The following is a 25,047-nucleotide window of genomic DNA, read 5'->3' as shown; positions in this document are numbered from 1 at the left end:
GGTGAAACATCAGGAGGTTGTGGGATAGGGAGGTGGAGGTAGTGAAGGGAGTGAAAAAGGACAGGAGGGGTAAAGGGAAAGACAGGCAGTTGCGTTGTCAAGGGGTGGCACACAAAGACGGTGGGAGATGTGAAAAGAGAGGAGGTGATAGGACAGATGGGGTGGAAACTGTTGGGTGGAGAGTATGGGGACAGTAGGTTATTCTATGTTGTGGCTGGGATAATTTCAAGAGTGGAGTTCTGAAAAGTTGGTGTTGGAGGGGACGATGCACATGGTTTGAGTAGTGAAGCAGCAATTGAAATCAAGCATGTTATGTTCAGCTCTAAGCTGTGCCCCACGGTGGTCTACTTTGCTCTCTGCCACAGTTTGGAAGAGGCCATTCATCCTGGTGGACAGATGGTTAGTAGACATACAAATATAAAAAGCTGTGCAATGATTGCAGCAGAGCTGGTATATGACATGGCAGCTTTCACTGGTGGCCCAACCTGAGATGGGATAGTATAATCCTGTGCAGGACTGGTATAGGAAGTGCTGGGTGGGTGGACTACGCAGGTCTTGCAACTGTGTCTTCCATAGGGATATGATCCCTGTTGCAAGCTGTTGGGATTGAGAATGGCATAGGAATGGACTAGGATGTTGGGGAGGTTGGATGGGCAATGGAATACCTCTTTAGTAAGGGTGGGAATGATCTTAGATAGGATGTCCCTCATTTCAGGGCATGATGATAGATAATCGAAGACCTGACAAAGGACCTGGTTCTGCTTAGGGTGGTATTGGGTAATGAAGGGGGCAATCCTTTGTAGCTGGTTCTTGGGGTGTGAGGGGAAATGGCACAGGAGATCAGATTACAGACAGGGTGCCTGTAAGGCCTCGGTGAGACCCTCAGCATAGTGGGCAAGGGAGTTCTTGTTACTGCAGATACACCTTCCCTGGGTAGCCAGGTTGCATGGATGGGAAGGGATGACAGCTGGCAAAATGGAGGTTCTGTTGGTGTGGTGGTTGGTGGGTTTAATGTGGACAGAGGTGTGGATGGAGCCATCAGGAGGAGTTATGCTGGGTGAGGGGGGAACAGGTGGAGAGGATGGAGAGAACATGTTGAGGTTATGAAGGAGTGAAGATACGGTGTCTTTGCCCTGAGTCGAGATCATGAAGAAATTATCAATGAACCTAAACCAGACTAGGGATTTGGTGTTCTGGGAAGCTGGGAAGATCTCCTCTAGATGAACTACAAATAGGTTGGCATAAGAGGGTGCAATGCGGGTGTCCATGGCTGTGACACATATTTGTTTGTGTAATTTCACTTCAAAGGAGAAGTAAACAAAGTATATTGATAAATTAAACTATTTGTGTATGTGTAAAAAGTATAGTCTGAACAAAATCTTTCATTTCTGAAACCACAATGGACATCTGAAATTTGTTTATTGATAACAGGGATTAATACAGGGTGTTACAAAAAGGTACGGCCAAACTTTCAGGAACCATTCCTCACACACAAAGAAAGAAAATATGTTATGTGGACATGTGTCCAGAAACGCTTACTTTCCATGTTAGAGCTCATTTTATTACTTCTCTTCAAATCACATTAATCATGGAATGGAAACACACAGCAACAGAATGTACCAGCATGACTTCAAACACTTTGTTACAGGAAATGTTCAAAATGTCCTCCTTCAGTGAGGATACACACATCCACCCTCCGTTGAATGGAATCCCTGATGCGCTGATGCAGCCCTGGAGAATGGCGTATTGTGTCACAGCCGTCCACAATATAAGCAAGAAGAATCTCAACATTTGGTACCGGGGTTGCGCATACAAGAGCTTTCAAATGCCCCCATAAATGAAAGTCATGAGGGTTGAGGTCAGGAGAGTGTGGAGGCCATGGAATTGGTCCGCCTCTACCAATCCATCGGTCACTGAATCTGTTGTTGAGAATCGTACAAACACTTCGACTGAAATGTGCAGGAGCACCATCGTGCATGAACCACATGTTGTGTCGTACTTGTAAAGGCACATGTTCTAGCAGCACAGGTAGAGTATTCCGTATGAAATCATGATTTCGTGCTCCATTGAGCGTAGGTGGAAGAACATGGGGCCCAATCAAGACGTCACCAACAATGCCTGCCCAAATGTGTTGATGACGTGATTGCACAATTGGGTGCGGATTCTCCTCAGCCCACACATGTTTATTATGAAAATTTACAATTTGATCACGTTGGAATGAAGCCTCATCCGTAAAGAGAATATTTGCACTGAAATGAGGACTGACACATTGTTGGATGAACCATTGACAGAAGTGTACCCGAGGAGGCCAATCAGCTGCTGATAGTGCCTGCACACGCTGTACATGGTACGGAAACAACTGGTTCTCCCGTAGCACTCTCCATACAGTGACATGGTCTAAGTTACCTTGTACAGCAGAACTTCTCTGACGGTGACATTAGGATTATCGTCAACTGCACGAAGAATTGCCTCGTCCATTGCAGGTGTCCTTGTCGTTCTAGGTCTTCCCCAGTCGCGAGTCATAGGCTGGAATGTTCCGTGCTCCCTAAGACGCCAATCAATTGCTTCCTGTCGGGACACCTTCGTTCTGGAAATCTGTCTCGATACAAACGTACCGCGCCACAGCTATTGCCCCATGTTAATCCATACATCACATCAAATGGGCATCTGCCAACTCCGCATTTGTAAACATTGCACTGATTGCAAAACCACGTTCGTGATTAACACTAACCTGTTGATGCTACATACTGATGTGCTTGATGCTCGTACTGTAGAGCAATGAGTCGATGTCAATACAAGCACTGAAGTCAACATTACCTTCCTTCAATTGGGCCAACTGGTGGTGAATCGAGGAAGTACAGTACATACTGATGAAACTAAAATGAGCTCTAACATGGAAATTAAGTGTTCCTGGACACATGTCCACATAACATCTTTTCTTTATTTGTGTGTGAGGAATGTGTCCTGAAAGTTTGGCTGTACCTTTTTTTAACACCCTGTATATTGTTAATTAGTTTGGTATATATTTTATAGTAAGGTTTTAGAAGAGTTAATGCAATAATTAAAGAGTAATGTTCTAAGTATAGTAGCATTTATCAGTGGAGTATTCCTCAACTGGCTGAAATGCGCTTAAGATAAACCACCATATACAAAACATGTTACAGCAGTAACATTCAAACATCTGTCCAGCTTTAGTTTATGGCTGCTGTCTTAAAAAGTTTAGAAATATTAACACATAAGCACTTTCTTAGCAATGTGCCTACAATCAACATTTGCTACAGTTTAATGTAAGTGAATAAATAAAAAATCTACTCACCAAGCGGCAGCAAGGGAACACACACACAAAATGGTTTAACTATTACAAGCTTTCAGAGCCTTCTTCTGGCAGAAGAGTGAAAGGGAAGAAAGGGGGGTGAAGAAAAACGACGGTAGAGCTTTAGGGAAAGGGGTACAGTTCAGAAAAATCATCCAAAAGCCTGAGTCAGGAGACTTGCAGGACGGGATTTCAATACGATTTTGATATTGACATGGCTATTTAAACATGTAGTGAGAATGTACTTAATTCCATAGAGAGTAAGGTATATGCTACTAGTATATTTTGTGGCATATCAAAGGCATTTGACTATATAAATCAAGGCACACTTCTAAATAAAATAGAATATCATGGTCTTGCAGAGAGTAATGAAAAATACTTTAAATCATATCTATCTGATAGAAAATGGAATGTGTCAATAGAAATAGTCATAATTAACTTATTAGCCTACACCATAAGTTGAACTAATTGAAAGATGTGTCCTAGGATTTCATCCTAGGGTCCTTATTTTACTTGTATATATTAATGGCTTCTTAACAGTAACATTACTACATGGTAAGCTTCTTTTGTTTACTGATGACGTAATTTTTTTTATGAATATTTCACCGACATTAATAAATGGTTCCTTGACAATTCACTATCATTCAACTTGAAAAAAAAAGTCTATATGCAGCAGTGGTGGCTCGTACAAAATTTCAACAACGTGCTTCAAAGTGGTGGCCAATAGCCTTTTGATTTACAAGGGTAGTACTAGTAACTATATTGAATACGTTAATTTTAAATGTATAAATTGAAATGTTTAAGTATATTTAAATTTTATAATTAATTATTTAACATTACAAGGAATAAAATACAAGAAAAAATTATGGAAACAACAGGAACCAAGCCCAAGCTGCCGAATGGCATGTTTGCAAGTCTGTACTATTAGCCATTCACCTGCTGCTCCTGTCATACATTGGTCGCTCAAATTTTCCTCATACTCTGTAAGTAAATCTTTAGAGACAATATTATGAGAAGGAAAGTTGCTACTCACCATATAGTGGAGATGCTGGGTCGTAGATGGGCACAACAAAAAGATTTTCACGCTTAAAGCTTTCGGTCAATGGCCTTTGTCAACAATAGACACACACATGTGTGTGCGCACACACACACACACACACACACACACACACACACACACACACTCATGAAAACGCAACTCGCACACGACTGCAGACTCAAACAACTGAAACCGCATTGCGAGCAGCAGTGCCAGTGCATGATGGGAGTGATGACTGGGTAGGGGAAAGGAGGAGGCTGGAGCGGGAAGGGGGGAGGGATAGTATGGTGGGGATGGAAGAAAGTGAAGTGCTGCAGGTTGGGTGGCAGGCAGGGGAGAGGTGGGGAGGGGGCGAGGGGGAAGTGGCGGTATTTCTCTCTCTGTCTCTCCTCATCCACTACTCCCCCACCCCCCTCCCCATCTCTTTCCTCCCCGCCGCCCAACCTGTAGCACTTTACTGTCCGCCATCCCCACCATACTATTCCTCTGCCTTTCCGCCCCAGCCATCTCCTTTCCCCCACCCAGTCGTCACTCCCATCATGCACTGGTGCTGCTGATCACAGAGTGTGTGTGTGTGTGTGTGTGTGTCCAATGTTGACAAACACCATTGGCCAAAAGCTTTAAGTGTGAAAATTTTTTTGCTGTGCCTATCTGCGACTCAGCATATCCGGCATATTGTGAGTAGCAACTTTCCTTCTCATAATATTGTTACATTCCATCCTGGATTTTCCATTGTTTAAATATTTAGAGACAGTTTTACCTTTTCGTACGGCCAAATCAGATAAAATATTCTAGTAACTTGACAGGGACATTTACCCGCCTCTATTAACATAGCTTTAGTCAAATTGATGAGCCTCGTCCCATGTGCACCCGTTGCTAGATTTACCTTTGGAGAAGATCTAACAAACTTTTTAAAATTCACTTTGTCTTCCTAAGATCCACTGGAAAAGGGTATCTTTTTACATCTATACAGCGATTGCTTCCTATCTCTACATCTACACCAATACTCTGCAATCCACCTTACACCACATGACGGAGGGTACCCCATACCACTAATAGACCTTTTCTTTCCTCGTTCCACTCACAAATAGAACAAGGGAAAAACAATTGTTTACATGTCTCCATATGAGCCAAAATTTCTCATGTTTTCATGGTCCTTACGCGCAATGTATGTTGGAGGCAACAGAAACATTCTGCTCTCAGCTTCATGTGCCAGTTCTCTAAATTTTTTCAATAGTGTTGCTCAAAAAGACTGTCATCTTCTTTCCAGGGTTCCCATTTGAGGTCCTGAAGCATCTCTGTAACACTTGTGTGTTGTTCGAAACTCCTAGTAATAAACCTAGCAGCCTGCCTCTGAACTGCTTCGATGTCTTCTTTTAATCTGACCTCGTACAGATCCCAAATACTCTAGCAGTACTCAAAGATAGGTTGTAGTAGCATTCTATATGTGGTCTCCTTTACAGATGATTCACACCTGCCCAGAATTCTCCCAACAAATTGAATTTCACTATTCGCCTTTCCTACCACAATCCTCAAATGCTCATTCCATTTCAAATTGCTTTGCATCGTTATGCAAAGATATTTAAAAGACTTGACTGTATCAAGCAGGACACTAGTAATGCTGTATCTGAACATTAGAGGTTGGTTTTTCCTTCTCATATGCATTAACTTACATTTTTCTACAACTTGCTAACAAATTCAGTTGGAAGGAGCACGTGAAATTATTGTTTCCAATGTGGGTGTCATAAACAAAGGTGATGTAAAAAATTACACAATACAAATTGTTAGTGGTACAAAGTCAAGAACACCTCATTCAAAGAACTGGGTGTCCTACCCACACTTCTCAGAATATGTACTACTCCATGATATTTTTCATAAATAATGCACCTCTCTTCCACAGCTCGGTGTACATAATCAGTACTAAGAATGAGAAGAATTGTAACAAAAACATAGAATAACTCACTTTGGTCTAGAAATATATTATTCAAGGATGTTCATTTTCAATAACTACCTAGTATCCATTAACAGTTAAGCTAGTCTCTCCATCTGAACAGGCCTCAGAAAGCCCAACGATACTGGGCACACCCGCCAACAGCACTGGGCAGACCCAGAGGGTCACCCACCCACGTGCTTGCCAAGCCCAACAGCACTTAACTTCAGTGATCTGATGGGAACCAGTGTTACCATAGTGCCAAAGCTGTCCAAAAATTTAGGCTACTAATACACTACAATTTAAGTGAAGCCTCAAGGATTTATACGTGGCCAATTCCTACTATTCCACTGACAAATTGCTTAGTGAAACCAACCAATGTAGTTAACGATTTGTTTGTGTGTGTGTGGTCTAACATGGCATGTGTAATACCAGACTTTGGCTTAGTGCAATGCAATAACTCAGTCTTTGTGAGTAAACCTTGTAAAATTATTTTTGTTTTGTTAATGTTGGGCTATAATGGTCTAGAAATTCTCTTAGGCACTTTCATATTTACACATTAAGTGTTTGTAGTATACTATTTAAGTAATGTGTAAATTAAAAGTGTGTAACTTGTTTCTCATCTTTGTGGGTGATTTCACTTAGGGCCTATGGAAGGCTGAGGATCATTTCACTTACGGCCTATGGAAGGCACATTATCATATCAATTATTTTGAAGATATGTATTACATATTTTGTTTCTCTGGATTGTTTCAAAATCATGAAAGATCTCTTCACTCCTTTCCCCTCCCCCTCTGTCTCTTATAAGCTATACCCTTTGAACTCATGTTTATCTTGTTGTGCAGGTGCTAAGCCAGTTGTTGAAAGACCTACCTCATACTATTCCACTACCCCCTCCTCGTTTCATGCATCCTTCCCTACACCATCTTTACTTCCATCTGCCCAGACAAATGCTCTCCATAATCAATAATCAGTCTCACCACAACTGTAGGAGCACACATTTGGATGTCTGTGTGGTTTTTTGTGTGAATGTGTGCATACTTTTACCAAAGAAAGAGCAAGAGCTCAAAAGCTAGTGTGAATACTGTTTTCCGTTCTATGTTTCTGTGTGCCATATATCAATCTGCTACAGGATAATGTTTGTCTTTCCTTTATTTTATGTATTGTTTTCCATCCAGGGGAATTTCCGTTATTGGAATGTAATCTAAGAATAATAATTAAATACAGATGTCACCTACTAGCAGCCAATCTCTCCTGATGTGAGTTTTGAGAAACTCATCTGATCAATAATCGTATATTCAATCAATCACACTTTTATAGTTCATATTAGCAGCTTTCATTGTATCTTAGTTGGAATAAAATAACATATCAAACTCATAAGAGATCCTCATTATGTGATTACAGCAGGAAGGTTCTGAATGTCTGGCTACACCTTCCTCTTAAGGCCAATCTAATGTACAATCACATGTCATTGCAACAGATTACTGGGATACTGCAGAGGTCATAACACCAGTTGGCTACACTGCTCATGACTGGCTACCACTTCATCAAGTCATTTTTTACCATACAGACTCTTTGGATTGGATCTTGGGTCTCGTATCTTGTATATTCTAAAGCTAGTAAGGGTACGCACTTGAGAGAAACAATAATGAGCTCCAACTTGCTTAAAAAAAAAAAAAAAACAACTATGACTAGTTTTGCTCATACCAGCAAGATATCATCAAGGACTTTGGCTGTGTTTTATATTAATACATGGTGTTCGGAAAGCTTTTTACATTTTTATTGCGGCAACGATTTATACATTCGCTGAGTACACAATAAAACATTTAATTGGTAAGATAATCTGTGTCTTGTCTAAAGCATTTAATTACATCGACAGAACATTCTAATACATTACAGTTCTTATTCCATGCTAATGCTCTGACATCTAACATGGATCATGAAGCACAGTTAGCTCTTATTGTAGATGATACAACCATTGTTGTCATATTACGTAATGGACACCAACAGAAGAAATAATAATCCATGTTAAAAAGTGATACACCAGTTTTATACAAATGATGTTGCTTTAAATTTTTGGAAAAAAGTAAACAAGTTTTCACCTTTCAAAAAACAATGATCATTCAGGACTGTGTTGTTAAAAATAAGCAGCCCCTAATTTACAAAGCTACTAACAAGAATTGGTCTTCTAGGTAGAAAGTGCTAAGTTCTTGGATGTGCACGCTCAAAAGTTGCCAACCCTAACGTACACACATTAAATGTATGTATTCATCTACTTTTTACACAACAATTAACAACAACAAACACGACTTTGGAAATGTCATAACCTGCATATTTTCATTCACTAGTGTTCTAAAGACAATATTTTACAGCAACTTATTGCTTAGGCAAAAACTGTTTACTGCAATAAAAAGGAATTAACTATAACTGTGTTGGGACAACCCCCCCCCCCCCCCCCAAACACACACATATATCTCGTATCTGTTTAAGCAGCTGGGAATATTAACTACAGGACAACAGTACATTTCTTCACGAATGAGAGTTGTGAGAGACGTAAACTCAAGAAAATTCTGCAGAGACCTGTTCAAGAAAGTCCTTCCACATTAATTTACAAAATTTGTTACAAACAATATATCTTTTTTCAAATCAACATCTCAGTTCATGGAATCAATACTAGAAATAAAAATAATCTGCATAAAGATTTAAAGTCACTTCCTTGGGCCCAGGAAGATGTTCATTATTCAGATATGTATATTTCCAAAAAGTTTTCAGCAACCACAAAAAGTTTAGCTGCCAAAAAATACAATTTAAGAAGAACGTAAAGGAACTACTTGTCACCAAAACTTTTACCAACACTGTTTACTCCACTTGGTGAGGTGTATCTACAATAGCCTAAGAATTATCTTATGTGATTTAGTTTGTATACATTTTGTGTGTGTGTGGCGAGTTTGGAATTATTTGTTCCGTATCTCTGAGGGCTACTTCACTTAGGATCTGTGGACAGAACACTAGCTTATCTCTTTTTTGTTGTAAGTATGTATAATGTATTTTTGCTTCTATGACATATTATACCTCCTCAAGAATATACTCACGAAGGATTTACCTATTTATTAATCCATCTGACAATTCCTTGTGTACCATAGAGGAATCACTGAACAAAATAAGAAGTCAATAACAAACTTGTAATAGGTAATAAAGTTATACAAGGTATGTGAGAAAAGTAATGAGACTGACAATACTGCGAGTGATCTGGCAATGCTGTGTTGTTCTACTTGTGTAGACCAGTGTGTCCATTCCTTCCGGATGCTCAGCTCTGTACGGCCATCACAAGTTCTCTGAGAGTGCAATCAGTGAAGTTATGTTTTTGTTGTGTGTTACAAAAATGAAACAGTGAAATTTAAAGCAATGTTACGAAATCAAGTTTTGTGTTGAACTTGGGGAATCTGTGAGTGTGACCTTTGATAAGTTGAAACAGGCCTATAGGAAACATTCCTTATCAAGAGCTAAAGTTTTTCACCAGCACAAATTATTTTTGGAACACCGAGAACATGTTGAAGACGAACCTCACTCAAGGAGATCTTCAACTTCAAAAACCGGCAAAGATGTCAAACATGTGATTGCTCTTGTGAGACTGTTCCTCCAGGACAAACTGTCAACCAAGTGTTTTATAAACATATCTTTGAAAGGCTCAGGAAAAAAGCGAAGTTAGTGAGACTGGACAATGGGGACAAGAGGACACTGTATCATACAATAACCAATCCCACATGACCAGTTCCATTTACCTCAAAATGCATCCCTGTTGTTCTACAGTCGCCCTTTTCTGCCTGATCTGCATCCTTATGACTTTTTCCTTTTCCTGAAATTAAAAATGTCTTAAAAGGATATCATTTTGGGACTGGGGAACACTCAAAAGAATGTGACCGACAGGCTGAAAGCCCTACCAGTTGAAGTCTTTCTGTGCTGGACTCTACTGGAGTATAGCTGCTGAAGGGAACTGCTTTGAAGAGGACAATATTGTTGTTTTGAGGGGAAAAGAAGAAGAAGAAGAAGAAGAAGAAAAAAGAAAAAGCCTTTGGTAGATAAAAAAAATCAGTCCTTATATGTTTAGAAACTTTGCATTGTTGTTGCCCAAATGCCACAGTCCATATGACAACATTTATTTTTTTTCTCATCTTTAGTGGAACCATCTAAGACAGAATTTTTTGATGATCAAAAACATATATGAAAAAGTAACTAAAAAAATTACGATTGTAAGGCCAGCAAGTGTGTATGTGTGTATCTTAAAATTCTATTATTTTCAAATGTAAAATATCATCCCAAATGGTTTTTAGATTAGCACAGCAATCTACTTTATAACTCATAAAAATAGAGTCATGTTGACTGAACTTTGTAACAAACTCTCAGAGTTTTAATATTTGCATTATTCTCCTTATTGAGTAAAAGTGAAGTTATGACACTCTACATTCAGTCTTTTGGAATTCCTTGTAACAGTTATACCACTTTTGTTATGACTTTATTTAATTCAATTTCTGATTCCTATATTTCTGTTTAATTTTGATGGTTGAAGTTTAAATTTTTAATTTTTGTACCACATCCACAAAAAAGTTTCTTTGGCACTGATGTGAAATAAATATTTTACAGATGTACTTCAATAATAATAATAATTCATACAGTCCCCTCAAGCTTTACAGTGTGATGACATATTTTAATAGAGAGTGCTTACTAGTCATTGAGTGCAGTAGTTGACTGAGTTAATAACAACACTGTCACAGAAAAATAAGAACTAGAAATGGAAAGTAACTGTACTTAATTAACATGACAAAAGCGTAGTAAGAATTACTGTGGGCATAGAAACGTCCACAAATAATAAAATGAATAGGTAGGACGTACCTCTGACAAGATCCACATCTATAAGATCAGTCTTAAGTTTTGCTGTCTTCTTTGGCACATGGGTAAGCCCATGGATAATCCGCTGTTCTATTGTGTGTTCCCATTGCTGCTTATCGTAAGTTCCAATTTTCTTTTGATACCTGCATTAGTGAAGGTAAGCTTTTTTTAGGTTTAATAAATTGTATTTGTAACTAATAATTATTCATTTAATAAATTATTCATTACATTAAGAATTAAAATACTAAAGAAACTTTAACTGAAGCTTTTCTGTAACTTTACATTTACTCTTACTCCTTAAAGGCGCAAAATATTTGTGGGGACACCATAAATAACTTCCTGAGCTGTCATACATTGTGATAGGTTATCAAGATCAGTCAATATTGTCAGTGGAAACAGTCACTGTGAGAGATAACAAAGCAGAGATAAGAGAGTGTCATACTCACAGCACACACACTGTACTACTTTTAACGTTGCTATGTGGAATATTAACAACGGGATTAATAAAGGCAGCTAACTGATGGTACAGAACAAGCATGGCATGGTACATAGCTACAAAAATCACTTGTCAAACATTACCAATCAGCTTTTAAAGCAGTAGTGCTCTACAGAGCATGGGACACACCCATCCTTACAGCAAGTCCAGAGTCAACTGTGTTTTCCTCAAGTAAGGATCCCCTCCCCCAAAAAAGTAAATCATTCATAAAGCTAAAAGATGAGGGCTTAATTAGATAGAACATGCACTTATGTTATTCCATTCAGTGAGTAAGTTAATCAGGAAAAAATGACATCCAATAACAACACAGAAGAGACTATTTAGCTTTCTCTGTTCAACCATGAATATTGGACAGCAGTTACCCACACAGTATAATCTTTCTTTCGCCTTGTTGAGAGCATTTCTATGAATTAGTGCTCTAGTTAACGCATACTTTCAAAAGTTTTTAAGAATACGGACAGGTCTACTTCTCACTAGTTATGGTAACAAGCTCATAATGATCACTTTTCACTGTAGGCTCAGATTTCATTTGCTATCATAAGTAATCTCAGGTGGCAGATGACCTGGTAAGCCACAGAAAAAGGCACCACTGGATTCCTGTTATACATGAGGGAGAACTGTATTTCCATAATTTTTTAATTAAATATCGATCCTAAGACTTAACATGTACTGACAATTGAAGTTTTGTGCCATACTAGGGCTAAAGCCTGCACGTAGACACCTCAACCATTAGGTTACACGAGCAAGCCACCAGGTCTGACTCAAACTTCCATTGTCAGTTATGTTTCGATCCTCAACAATCCATTTAATTCATTTCAGGTAATTTAATTCAATTCATACAACTTTTAACCATGTTTCTGACCTCCCAGTAGTGCACTAATATATGGCTCAAATAATGAGTGTGTGATACTTTTCAGAATGTATATATTACATTTATTTTACCTTTTATATTTGCTGCAAGTACACTGCTATTTACTATGGCATTTAGAGGTATGAACAAGTAGTTTTATAAGACTGTACTAAGTTTTTCATTGACTTTATTTTATTTTTTTAATCAGTTGATCATTATTGCCTACTAACTGCAAAATGCCAAAACCTTTAGAGTTCATCAGTGGCTGCTAGTCACCAGTCGCAAATCCTACTATAGCGTTCAGGTACAGCCAACTAATTTTATTGTAACCAAATGGACTCACTGTGTAACCATACTCATAATTTAATTTTGGGTTCTTCTTGACCTCATAATATAAATAAACTGATCAAATGCTAATAGAATGGCAGTTGTAGGTGTTCCACTAAGCAATACATGTTGAAAGCAATAAAGCAAAAGTGAGATCAGTGATGCAGAATGACCTAGTTGCAGTAATACAATATGTTGCCTACCTGGGTTTCAATACAATGTTGTTGAAAAAGAGGACTCACTCTATGTGCCATGTAGGAACAGGATACTCAAGAGACAAAGCATGCATTAAAATGTCCTATTGGGGGGGGGGGGGGGGAGGAGGGGGGGGGGAATACCTTGAGTGTGTTCTCCCATGACAGCATCACATTTAAAAGCACACTGTGTTGGAATAACAGTAATTGCACATTGATTGCAACTTTGGGTCTCTACACAATGAGGGCAGCATAACTTAAGAGAGAAATGTTATTGACAAGCACCATCTCATGGCTTTCAACTTAATATCATGTATGAGGTGCCTTAAGAAAGCACACACATAACAGAATATTATGTACAAAGACTGTGTACTCCTCCACACACAGTCTGAACCCACTTAAGCATGCCACTGAAGAAGGGGTCATTTACTATTAATGGTTAACTTTGACTCTCCTGCCTCTCTTGATAGTGAGTCTTCGTCAAATGGGTGATAAGTGGATAACCCCTGCTAAATAACACAAGGCTGTGACATCATCTGGGCTACTCTCCCATTCACCACCGTCTATAAATTGGGGCTGTCAGGGGAATCCCTTCATTCATTTGTGTGTCATTCTCAAGCTGCTGCTCAGATCAAACTTCAAGACAGATACCTTCTACCACGACCCAGGTGCTTTACAGACCATCAAGTGAAGTCTCCACAGACTTCTGGTGTTATTGCTGTATGCCACTTCTGGGTTGGAAAACAAAACAGGCCAGATGGTGGACCATTATTTAACACTGTACATTAGTAGCAACCTTTGTCTTTCTGCCATTTTGTATTTAAATAAATAGTACCATTCCATCTCTATAGAAGAGATGATATTAATATATTAATTTGATGGGATGCAGTGGACATCCCTCCTACGAGATGACAGGCACATTTTCTCTGATTTTTCAGCAGATATTTACAATTACACTTCCACAATGTGTAACGAAACTCAGCACAGACAAATACTGCTTATCATGTTCTTCACGTGACACCCAGTGTCAATGGTAAACATTGATTTGTTACCTGTTACACAAAAGCGGATTTTTTAGGTGGAATTTTTCATGCCCATTCGATAGTGCACTCCCAAATTAGTCTACTGCAATATCTGTTTTATCAACATGTATTAACAGGGAGAGCAGTACGCGAATAATAGCCAGTACCCCAGCAGAGACTGAGTAGCACTGCTACTTGGCAGTGTACCAGTGCAGGCCAGGGCAATGCTGTCACTGCTGGAGTTCTAGTTATTCTTCATGTTTTATTGTCTCTATTAATACATATTAATAAAACTAAGATCACAGTAGATTAATTTGGAACTGCTCTATCCAATGGGTGTGTAAAATTTCCCTTTAAAAGTTATTTTGTTTGTAATGGGAAATAAATGGATGTATTCCATCAACAATGGGCATCACATGATAGATGTGACAAGCAGTATCTTTTTGGGCTGAGTCCAGCTACACTGTGTGAAAATGAAATTATCATCTGCTGGAACACCAGAGAAAATGTGCCTGACGACTCTTACAAGGGGCACCCAGTATACTTTTGTTTACAGTTTTAGTTTGATATGAGGAATTTCAGTTACTATGCAATGGCACTTGTTTGAGATCAAATTTTAGCATGTGCAAGTGAACTTGCAGGCAAAACTATCTGCGCCATCTTATAAACCTGAAGAGTGGGAAGTAATAAATGCAGGAATTAGAGTTTAAACTAATTTTTAGTCTCACAGCAAGAGCTCTTCAATCTTCTTGTTTTTCCATGAAGAATGCTAAAAATTATCCACAAAACTTACTGAGAGATTGGAACAAGACTCTTGTCATTTATAGGCAATACTCTTATCAACCAAGTCATCCATAGTCGACCCACCTTTGCAGTTTCAGTTCTGCCAATAACTATCTCCTGCCACTAGGAGATATGGAAAATAGGGGAGAGGGATAAGCAGAACTGAAGATATGAAAGTAGATTGGCTGTCATGCCTGATGAGCTCATTAAGAAATGTATTGTCTGAAAATGGCAAAAGTCTGGATTTTAATCCCAATTTAGCACACAGTTCTGATCTTACTGAAAGTTTCACAACAATACACACTCAACTGCAGACTAGAAGATTTATTCTTGCCACATTTTTCAAGATGTACTCAGCTGTTATACAATGTTACACCTTTCATTATTCATTTACCTCTTACATGCCAGAGTAACAACCACACTGAATGGATATGAAACAGAGACTTACCAAATACTTAATGGGGATAAATGACAGGGCCGTAAAAAAAATTCTGTCTTAAGCATGTTACTGACAATACCAACAAAAAATCCACAATGCATATCAGATCAGCATCTATCGGACACAATGGCATCACAGTCAAAATGATGATGGTTATTACTGACCCACTACTGTTCAATATAATAAATATCTTCAGCCACTCTTAATTAAATTTCCCTGAGGACTGGAAACAGGGACATGTTAAACCACTCCTAAAAAGGACATTGCCGTGGTATCCACAGAGCACTGATCAATTTGCGCACTTCTCGCACTGTCCAAAGCCTTAGAATATATAGTCTACATCAAACTACATACTTGACGAATATCAATCAGGTTTCTGCAAATATCACAACAAACACTTGCTTTAATACAAAGAAACAGATGACCTTTCAAGTTTTTATTTGCCAAACGTAGCAGCTTAAATTTCTCTCCAGCTGCGGTGCAATGGTTTCGATCATATCTGACAACTAGCCAGCAATCTGTCATGTTCATCACTATAAAGCTACGATGGATACAGGTAGTATCAGGCATCCTCTAGAAATTGGTATTAGGTCCTACACTCTCTTCATTGTATGTCAATGATATGTTGTCAGTTTTGTCTACTGTAAATACTGTATGTGTCCTGGTGGCCTTCAGTTTATCTAAGTGGAAAACCAATGACCTTGAATACACTATCGAGAATTTGAATACTGGCTGGTGTGCACTATGAAAATGTGCACAGAATATATGGTTAAGCTCAACCCCTCTAAAACCCAAGCAGATCTAGTTGATCACTCTAAGATGATTGATCCGATATATCAGGAACCCTACCATCTTTAATACTAAATGGCACAAATATCAACCTTTTCCCTCAGCAGAGTCTATGCATGATAAAACTTGAAAAGCTAAATTGGCCTGAGTGGATGGCTGCAATGTGCAAGAAGTTATCAGCATCTCTCCATGCCTCGCAAAAATATAGATGTCATCAGCATCTCTCCATGCCTCGCAAAAATATAGAAGTCATCAGCATCTCTCCATGCCTTGCAAAAATATAAAAAGCTCTCCCCTTCTGACCAAGAAAAGAAACTTGTACAAATGCTCACATTTCCAGTTGTTGATTGCAGTGATGTTATCCTGCAAGCTCTTTCTCAGTAAAGCTCACAGCACTTGCAACTGGTGATGAATGCCTGCGATCAATGTACCTATGATGTCCAACTCTTCAATCGTATTTCACCACATTATGTACAGCTATCCTGGCCACATGCAGAAAAAAGAAGAGATTTCCACACACTCCATCTCCTCTACTGTTCTATCAACATACACTGTTCCTAATCTCTATCTTTGACCTATCTAAATTTCTCTCCCTCAGAACTCGTTATGTCCTAAAATATCACTTTTGTACATATGTGGAGACATTTTTTATCTGCCTCTATTATTATTATTATTATTATTATTATTATTATTATTATTATTATTATTAGTGGCTATAGCATTAGTAGTATTAGGTTTATTATTCTTTATTTCCAATGTATCTACATACATTTAAATAATTTATCATCCTATTAACACTGTTCTGTTGTTTAACACTGAATAACAAGTAAACTGTATCTGTTCTGCACATACTATTTTATTATTGTTTGTAATTAAAATTGTTATTTCTTCGGTAATGTGTGAAACCCAGAACCAATGCAAGAGAGGGTCTCAACGTAATAATCTACATCTACATCTACATGACTACTCTGCAATTCACATTTAAGTGCTTGGCAGAGGGTTCATCGAACCACAATCATACTATCTGATCAGTTTAAATAAATAGCTTCCTTCTGGTACCTGTAACAAGTGTAACAATGGTGATACGGGAAGATTTCCAGCTGGATTACATTGTGGTCAGACAGAGATTCTGAAATCATATTGGATTTTAAGTAATGCCCACGAACAGATGTAGACACGGATCAGAATTTGGTACTGATGAAGAGTAGACTGAAGTTCAAGAGAATCGTCCAGAAGAATCACTGTGGAAAGAAGCAAGATACTGAAGTACCGAGGAGTTACAATGTGGACTTGGAGTTCTCTAAGGCTATAGATACTGCGACAATGAATATTACAGTAGGGAGTTCAGCTGGTGAGAAATGGGTACATCTAAGAAAAGTAATCACAGAAGTTGGACACATGAATAAAGGTACAAGGAAGGCAATTGCAAAGAAAGTTTGGGTAACATGATAAATAACTGAACTGATTGAAAAAAAGAAGGAAGTACAAAAATGTTCAAGAAAATACAAGAATACAGGAGTATAAATCACTTATGAATGAAATAAATAGGAAGTGTAGAGAAGCCAGTGGCCAAAGGAAAAATGTGAAAAGATCAAAAGTGAAATGGTCATCTGGAGGGCAGATCCAGTAATTAGAGAAGTCAAATCAACTTTAGGTGGAATTAAAATCAAGGGTATAAACGTCAAGGTTGAATGAAAAGTTAATTGTTGAACACAGAGGACAGAGTGGATAGATGGAAAGAGTCCACTGAATGTCTCTATGAGGGGGGAGTAGTTTGACAATGTGATCGAAAAAGAAGTGAGTTGATATGGATGACATACAGGATCCAGTATTAGAGTTTAACTGAGCCTTGGAAGACTTGCAATCAAAAAAGGTAAAAGGGATAGAAAATATTTCTACACAGTACAAGGGATAGAAAGTATTTCTACACAGTACAAGGGACAGAAAATATTTCTACACAATTTCTAAAACAATTAGGGGAAGTGGGAACCAAATGGCTATTCAAGTTGGTGGGCAGAAACTATGAGTCTGAAAACATGTCATCAGACTATTGCAAAAATAGCACCTGCACAGTCCCGAAGACAGCTAGAGCATATAAGTGTGAGAACTATCGCGCAGTCAGCTTAATAGCTCATGTATCCAAATTGCTAACAAAAATAATGTACAAATGAATGGATTTGTCACATGACAATCAGTTTGGCTTTTGGGAAGATAGAGGCAGTTCTGATGCAACTGATAAGGGAAGCAATAATTACGATAAATCCAGACACCTTCGTAGCATTTGTTGACTATGAAAGTGCTTGACATTGTAAAATGATACAAGATGTTCAAAAATCTGAGGAAAATAGGAGTAGGCTATAGGGAAAGACAGGTGATATTCAACATGTTCAAGAGCCACGAGGTAACAAAAAGGCAGTAACAGTAATCCACTAAATTACAGGCCCTAACCATTAAAGTTGTTTTGCAGCAGCATTTTGGAACATATATTGAATTCTAACATTATGAGTTATCTCAAAGATAAAGGTTTATTGATACACACTCAGCATGGATTTAGAAAACATTGTTCTTGTGAAACACAACTACTCTTTATTAACATGAAGTGTTGAGTGCGAGTGACAAAGGAATTTCAAATTGATGCCATGTTACTAGATTTCCAGAAGGCTTTTGACATTGTGCCTCACAAGCAGCTTGTAGTCAAATTGCGTGCTTATGAAATATAGCCTCAGTTATGTGATGGGATTCATGAGAGGTCACAGTTCATAGTAATTGAAGGGAAGTCATTGAGTAAAACAGAAGTGATTTCTGGCAACCCCAACGAAGTGCTATAGGCCCTCTGATGTTCCTTACCTAGACAAATGATTTGGAGACAATCTGAGCAGTTGTCTTAGGTTGTTTGCAGATGATGCCATCATTTATTGTCCAGGAATGTCATCAGAAGATCAAAACAAATTGCAAAACAATTTAGAAAAGGTATCTGTATGGTGGAAAATTGGCAACTGACCCTAAATAATGAAAACTGTGAGATATTACACTTGAGTTCTAAAAGGAATCCATCAAACTTTGGTTACGCGACAAGTCAGTCAAATCTAAAGACTGTAAATTCAACTAAATACCTAGGAATTGCAAATATGAACAACTTAAATTGGAAAGAATGCACAGAAAATGTTTTTGGGAGGTGAACCAAAGACTGTGTTTTATTGGCAGAAAACTCAGAAGATGCATTAAATCTACTAAAGAGATGGCCTACACTACACTTGGCCTTTCTCTTTTGGAGTACTGCTGCATAGTGTAGGATCCTTTCCAGAAAGGATTAATGGAGTACATCGAGAAAATTAAAAAAAAAAAAAGCAGCATGTTTTGTATTATTGAGAAATGGTGGAGAGACTGTCACTGAGATGATGCAGGATTTGGGATGGACATCATTAAAACAAAAACGATTTTCATTGTGGCAGAATCTTCTCATGAAATTTAAAACACCAACTTTCTCCTCCAAATGCACAACGATTTTGTTGATGCCGACCTACTCAGGGAAAAATAATCATGATAATAAAATAAGGGAAATCGGAGTTCATGCAGAAAAATATACGTGTTTATTTTTTCTGAGCACTGTTCAAGACTGGAATAATAGACAATTATTGTGAAGTGATTTGATGAACCCTCTGCTATACTCTATAGTATCCATGCAGATGTAGCTGTAGATGATGTACTCAAATTAAATACGGACACAGTCTTTGCCCTCTGCTGTTCAATATACACATCAAAGAAGAAATGCCCAAAAATAAAATTAAGGTTTGTGAGTGGCATTACAATTCAGGATGCAAGGACATCAATGACAAAAATTGCTGACAACATTCCTTATCCTCAGTGAATGTTAATAAGAACCACAGGATGTGTTAAATGGAATGACAGTCTAATGAGTACAGAATACAGATTCAGAGTAAACTAAAGAAACACAAAAGTAATAAGGCACAGGAGAAATGATATTATCTATAAATTTTACATCAAAACAGGTGACCATGTAGTAGTAGTAGTAGTAGTAGTAGTAGTAGTAGTAGTAGTAAAGGAATTCTATATCCTTGAAAGCAAAATAACATTATGGATATAAAAAGCAGGCTAGTGTAAATACAGAGACCATTCCTGGGCAAAAGAAATAAGAGCATCAAACAAAAGCTTTAACCTGAGGAAGAAATTTATGAGACTGTACATTTGGGGCACAGCATTGTATGGTGGTGAATGATGACTGTGGGAAAACCAGAAAAGAGGGGAATTTAAGCGTTTGAGATGTGCTGAGTGTGTAGGATGCAAGTACTACTGTGAGTTGAAGGAGATGGCACAGGAGAGGAATGCATGGCAGGCTGCTTTTGAAATCAGTCAGTAGGCTAATGGCAAAAAAAAAAAAAAACATTGCATTTGATATTGAAGAATGTTAACTTATACCAATAGGACTAACAAAACAGGCATTTAATGTGGAAGTTACTCTTTCCTCTATTAATTTGTCATATGGAAATTTTTCAACATATATCATTTTTGTATGTTCAGAAACTTAACAGTGGTGCATCAGATGCCTGTGCCTTTAAATATCTTTACTAAAACAGAAACTATTTCACTGTTGTGCTGCTGTGGAGTGTTCTCTTGCTTTTCACCAATTTAGTACATTAACGACAAGTTCATGTTTCCGCTGAGAAGATTTTACTACTCATATTCTTCAATCTGTTTAGATTTCAACAATTCCCTTTTAACTTTACAAATTTAGAAGCCATTCATCATAGCCTCTTTTCATTTTTTTATTATACTCAGCACATCTTAAGATATTAAATGGGCCTTTTCACCGAAAACAAAAATGCTTAAAAAAATCTGATTTTGTGGGCTTGCTTCCAACACTCTTATTTTTGGCAGCTGAAAGAACTTCAGGTTTTTGACAGCAGTTCATTTTGGTAAGATGAGCAGCTGAAGATTTAACAGAACCTCACATACATCAGCAAGACTAAGGAAACTAGGCCACTACTACTCTCCCAGACACCGCTGAGTTTCTTCTCAGTTCTCATTCACTTATTTTCTCATTGCTCATAGAGAGCTTAGATGTCATTTACAGGAATGTATTCTGCTCATAATCAAATTACTTCTGGAAACATAAGCTCATTTGAAGAGCCCCATAGTCATCTTGTTCATCTGACGGTACAAAAATTTAACTGTTTTCATTGTAAATTATAAAATCATCTGAATCTAGCTCAAAACACTATCTAAATTGCTGACACAAAAGAAAATAATGTAATTTGTGCTACAGAAGCTATTTATAAATAATAAAACAGCAGTATTGACACCAATTTTATCATTAACTCAGGCCTGGTTACATTCAAGTAGCTGTATTACGAAGAGTAAGGAAACCTGTGTGTCACACTAACCACCTGTGAAATCACAGCACAGAAAAGGAATTATGAGACTGAAACAAACTTTATTCCACTGATTATATACACAACTAATACAAATAATTGATGATACAAAAAACTGTAATTTGTGACTGAGAATTAAGTGAAGTGTGAATCACATGCTGCAATCAGAGCCTATAGAAGCCATGGCATCAAAGAGCATATATCTGTACTCCTTGAGAATCTTCCTGTTTCTGGTATGCACTGCAATTCCACAAAGCATCAACACGATTAATTAATACATTACCACCCAACCATATCCTAGACACACTCCATGGTCAACGAGATATAGAGTACCAAAAGAATGGTACTCAATCATCATTGGAAATTCTTGCACATTTCTCACCACACATGAGTGAACATTGTGTAGTTAAAGTATGACATATAGAGTTGTTTGAAGGAGAGGCAGCAGTGTGTTTGGCCCTACAACCTAACTGATGTAACAGTTTCTGTCTAGTCAGGCCTTACTATAAAGGAATTGAGATTGCATGCTGTATCCAGCCACAAATTAGATGTTTATTTGCTATTTCACTCAATAATGCAGATTCCAGATTGTGATTATCACACCGATATCTAACAGCTGTATGGCCATTACTGTATGTCAGATCATCCAGAAACATCACATAGTCAATTAGCACACCAACAGGGGCATGCATGCATACACTGCAGTACAAGGACAATGTAAGTCAAAACAATAGCAGGTGTGTCATCAGTTTAGAATGCAGTGGATAATGTAAAACAGTTGATGCAGAAAGGTTCAAACCTATTGCAGTCTTCCAGCACTGAACTAATACATAGTATTAAAGTGTACGAACCAATGAAGCTATGCAGACATGCTGGTGGTTCTCTCTCATGCAGTAGTCAGATAGTATAGCCCAACAATCGATATTTGACACATTTCACCTACTCCATGCACTAGTTCCATATAAATATCATTGTCAGATGGCCTCTAAAATGTGACCATCCAATAAACCCATCAGCCAGATATTGCTCATTTTGCCATATTCAGTCTCACTGCAGATATAGCACCCTTTATTGCCAATGAAGTGCACAGGCATTTTTTCTACTAAATCTTCATTTAATGAGCATAGCACAAAACTAATGTCCCTAGCCACATGGGTGATGACACTGCTATACCTAAGTGTGTGTCACTGGTAAACCTTCCCTGCACTGTGTCAAGATGAATTCTTTCATGCTATTATTGCTGTGGGTTATAATTTTTATAAACATTAGTATTACTTTACTATCAAATGCGAATGGGTTGTTGGACACAAAATCAATGAAAAACAAGTGGCACAGAATGTTAGAGCAGAATCAACATTTATGGAAGCTCAAACTTGTGAGAGCTGCAGTATTAATCCCTTGTTAGCAACTGATGGTCATAAACTGTAGCAAATCCATGTACCAGAGACAAAAATAGAATTTTTGAATCCTCAACCATCTTTATCAGTTGTGTTTCTAGTATTTTTCAATGGAAAGAAAGTTACTTGTTGACAAAATTTTGGTCTTCAGATCATGCACACCAGCCATGCACATGATAGGTATATTTACTCAGTCACGTATTCTTACAGGCAGAAGGAATGGAATCATATCTTAGGATGATGTACAAAATGTAGCTGGTAGATATGTGGATATAACTTGGTCAGCACTGATTCACATCACTTCAAAGATGAGTGATATAGCAATTAGTGTCGGCAGCACTGGGAGAAAGCTGGAATCACTAAAATGAAATGTTTCAGGACCAAATGGAACCTTTGTCAGATTCTGTAAGGAATTTTCAGCTGAGTTAGTTCCCCATTTTAACCATAGTATACTGTAGATCCATCAATCAAAAAATTATGCCCAGTGGTTAGGAAAAAAGCACAGACCACATCCAACTACAAGAAGATAGCAGAAGTGATCGAGGAATTTCATTGAGGTACATCTGTTGTAGCGTCCTAGAATTTATTCTGAGCCCAAACATACTGATGTATTTCGCATGCGCATGCACGGATGCATGCACTCCTACAACCATGCACCCATCTCCACCCCCCCCCCCCCCCCACACACACACATGCATGCACAGAGAGGGGGGGAGGAGGGGCAGGGGGAGGGGGTGAGGGGGGGTAGTGGCAGGGGGAGGGGGGTATGGAGAGAGGGAGGGGGGAGAGGGAGGAGGGAGAGGGTGGGGTATGGGGAGTGGGAGGGGGATGTGGAGGGGGAGAGGGAGGGGGAGAGGGATGTGGAGGGGGAGAGGGAGGGGGAGAGGGAGGGGGGAGAGGGAGGGGGAGGGGGAGGGGGAGGGGGAGAGGGGAGCTTCTTTGAAACATTCTGGGAAAAAGTCTTGAACATTTAATTTAGAGATGTTCAGTACGATGCTCCATAGCAATTTGTGACACTACAATGTAGATGCACTATGGCTGAATGTCCACTACCAAGCATGGTTTGCTCACAAGTGACTGGTCAAATCAGTTGTTTATGATTGCTAGTTTAAGCCGTCACCATAGTTACTGCACTGATGTCACTTATACACCAAGAATGAAATTAGTATTAGCACTTTTTGGACAGATGGTGTATATAAAGATGTGCAATGGGAATCGTTGGGTCTCCAATATTGGTTTAAAGTGAATACAAAATTATTTTGATAGAAAAGGTAATTGTATCCATTAATGAGACCAAAGCAATCATGAACAAAAACACTGGAGAACATCCTGTTGTTGAAAAGCCCAATACCTCAAATATAGTACAAGTGTAACGGTACGTCATGACATTATGAACTCCAGATATAAAAGAACTCTAAAATGAATGTCAAAACAAATGGGCGAAAGAAGTTAAGGACATTATGCAAAGAGAGTAAAGTGTGAACTAGAGAAAACAGCTGCCTTGATATCTACATTTAACTCAGCCACACTGTCCACATACCAAAAAGTATGAGTTTCACACCATACATCCATTACTGACAATCACAAGCATGAGTTCAATCACCAAACTACAACTGCATAAGGCAATCATACTACCATCCATTGTTTATGACAGCACCTCCTCAGGCACAACTTGTTCACCTAATATCAAAACCTTGCAAGTCATTCAAACTAGTTATTTCTGTCTAATACTTCAGGCAGCCAGATGGGATCATGTCAGGGACATGCATCAAGAGATGAACATAGCCACACTTCAAGTCATGATCCAAGAGCTCACACAAAAACTACAAGACAAAGTGGATACCCTGAGGCCAATGACTCAGCATCTAGATTAAAAAGCCACTGTGAACATGAACCATGGCATCGAGTAAGAGTCTCGTGTGCAATCATTGAAGACCCCCATGAGAACAAATAAAAGAACCACCATGTCAACAGATTAAATTGGGCAAGAGTCCATACATTTTGTCAGCTATTGACTATACGATAAAATGACAATGTGATATCACAATAAGAAGTCCAGTCGACAAAGAAGACAGTACTTCTGAGAAAAGAAATAAATAATTTAAAAAAGTGTAAGTTCACATATCTGAGGGTTCATCAGTAGGCCCATAATCTAATGCATTTATCTCTGTCAGGTGGTATAGGCACCCAT

General features: G+C 38.3%; 2 protein-coding genes across 16 annotated transcripts in view; one reads left to right on the top strand and one right to left on the bottom strand.

Moving 5' to 3' along the window:
• Positions 1 to 25,047, bottom strand: part of LOC126336830 (protein phtf) — a 191,086-nt gene that overhangs the window by 137,349 nt on the left and 28,690 nt on the right. For 12 of the 15 annotated variants that reach the window (XR_007565007.1, XR_007565011.1, XR_007565010.1 and 9 more), the window contains exon 2: positions 11,173 to 11,312. Coding sequence is in view for 6 of the 15 variants with exons in the window: in XM_050000896.1 (XP_049856853.1) it covers positions 11,173 to 11,312 (140 nt within the window). In the remaining 9 variants the exon portion in view is untranslated. Of the gene's footprint in view, positions 1 to 11,172; positions 11,313 to 11,397; positions 11,514 to 25,047 lie in introns of those variants that run through there. The other 3 variants (XR_007565006.1, XR_007565009.1, XR_007565008.1) reach the window with 3 other exon arrangements.
• LOC126336832 (cleavage stimulation factor subunit 2 tau variant) overlaps positions 4,958 to 25,047 on the top strand; it is a 134,540-nt gene continuing 114,450 nt past the window's right edge. Inside the window, exon 1 of the mRNA XM_050000906.1 lies at positions 4,958 to 5,029. The gene's annotated coding sequence lies outside the window, so the exon portion shown is untranslated. The remainder of the gene's footprint in view (positions 5,030 to 25,047) is intronic.

This window comes from Schistocerca gregaria, chromosome 2, assembly GCF_023897955.1.
Source record: "Schistocerca gregaria isolate iqSchGreg1 chromosome 2, iqSchGreg1.2, whole genome shotgun sequence".
NCBI classification, from domain to species: domain Eukaryota; kingdom Metazoa; phylum Arthropoda; class Insecta; order Orthoptera; family Acrididae; genus Schistocerca; species Schistocerca gregaria.
This window is presented reverse-complemented; position numbering and strand designations above follow the sequence as displayed.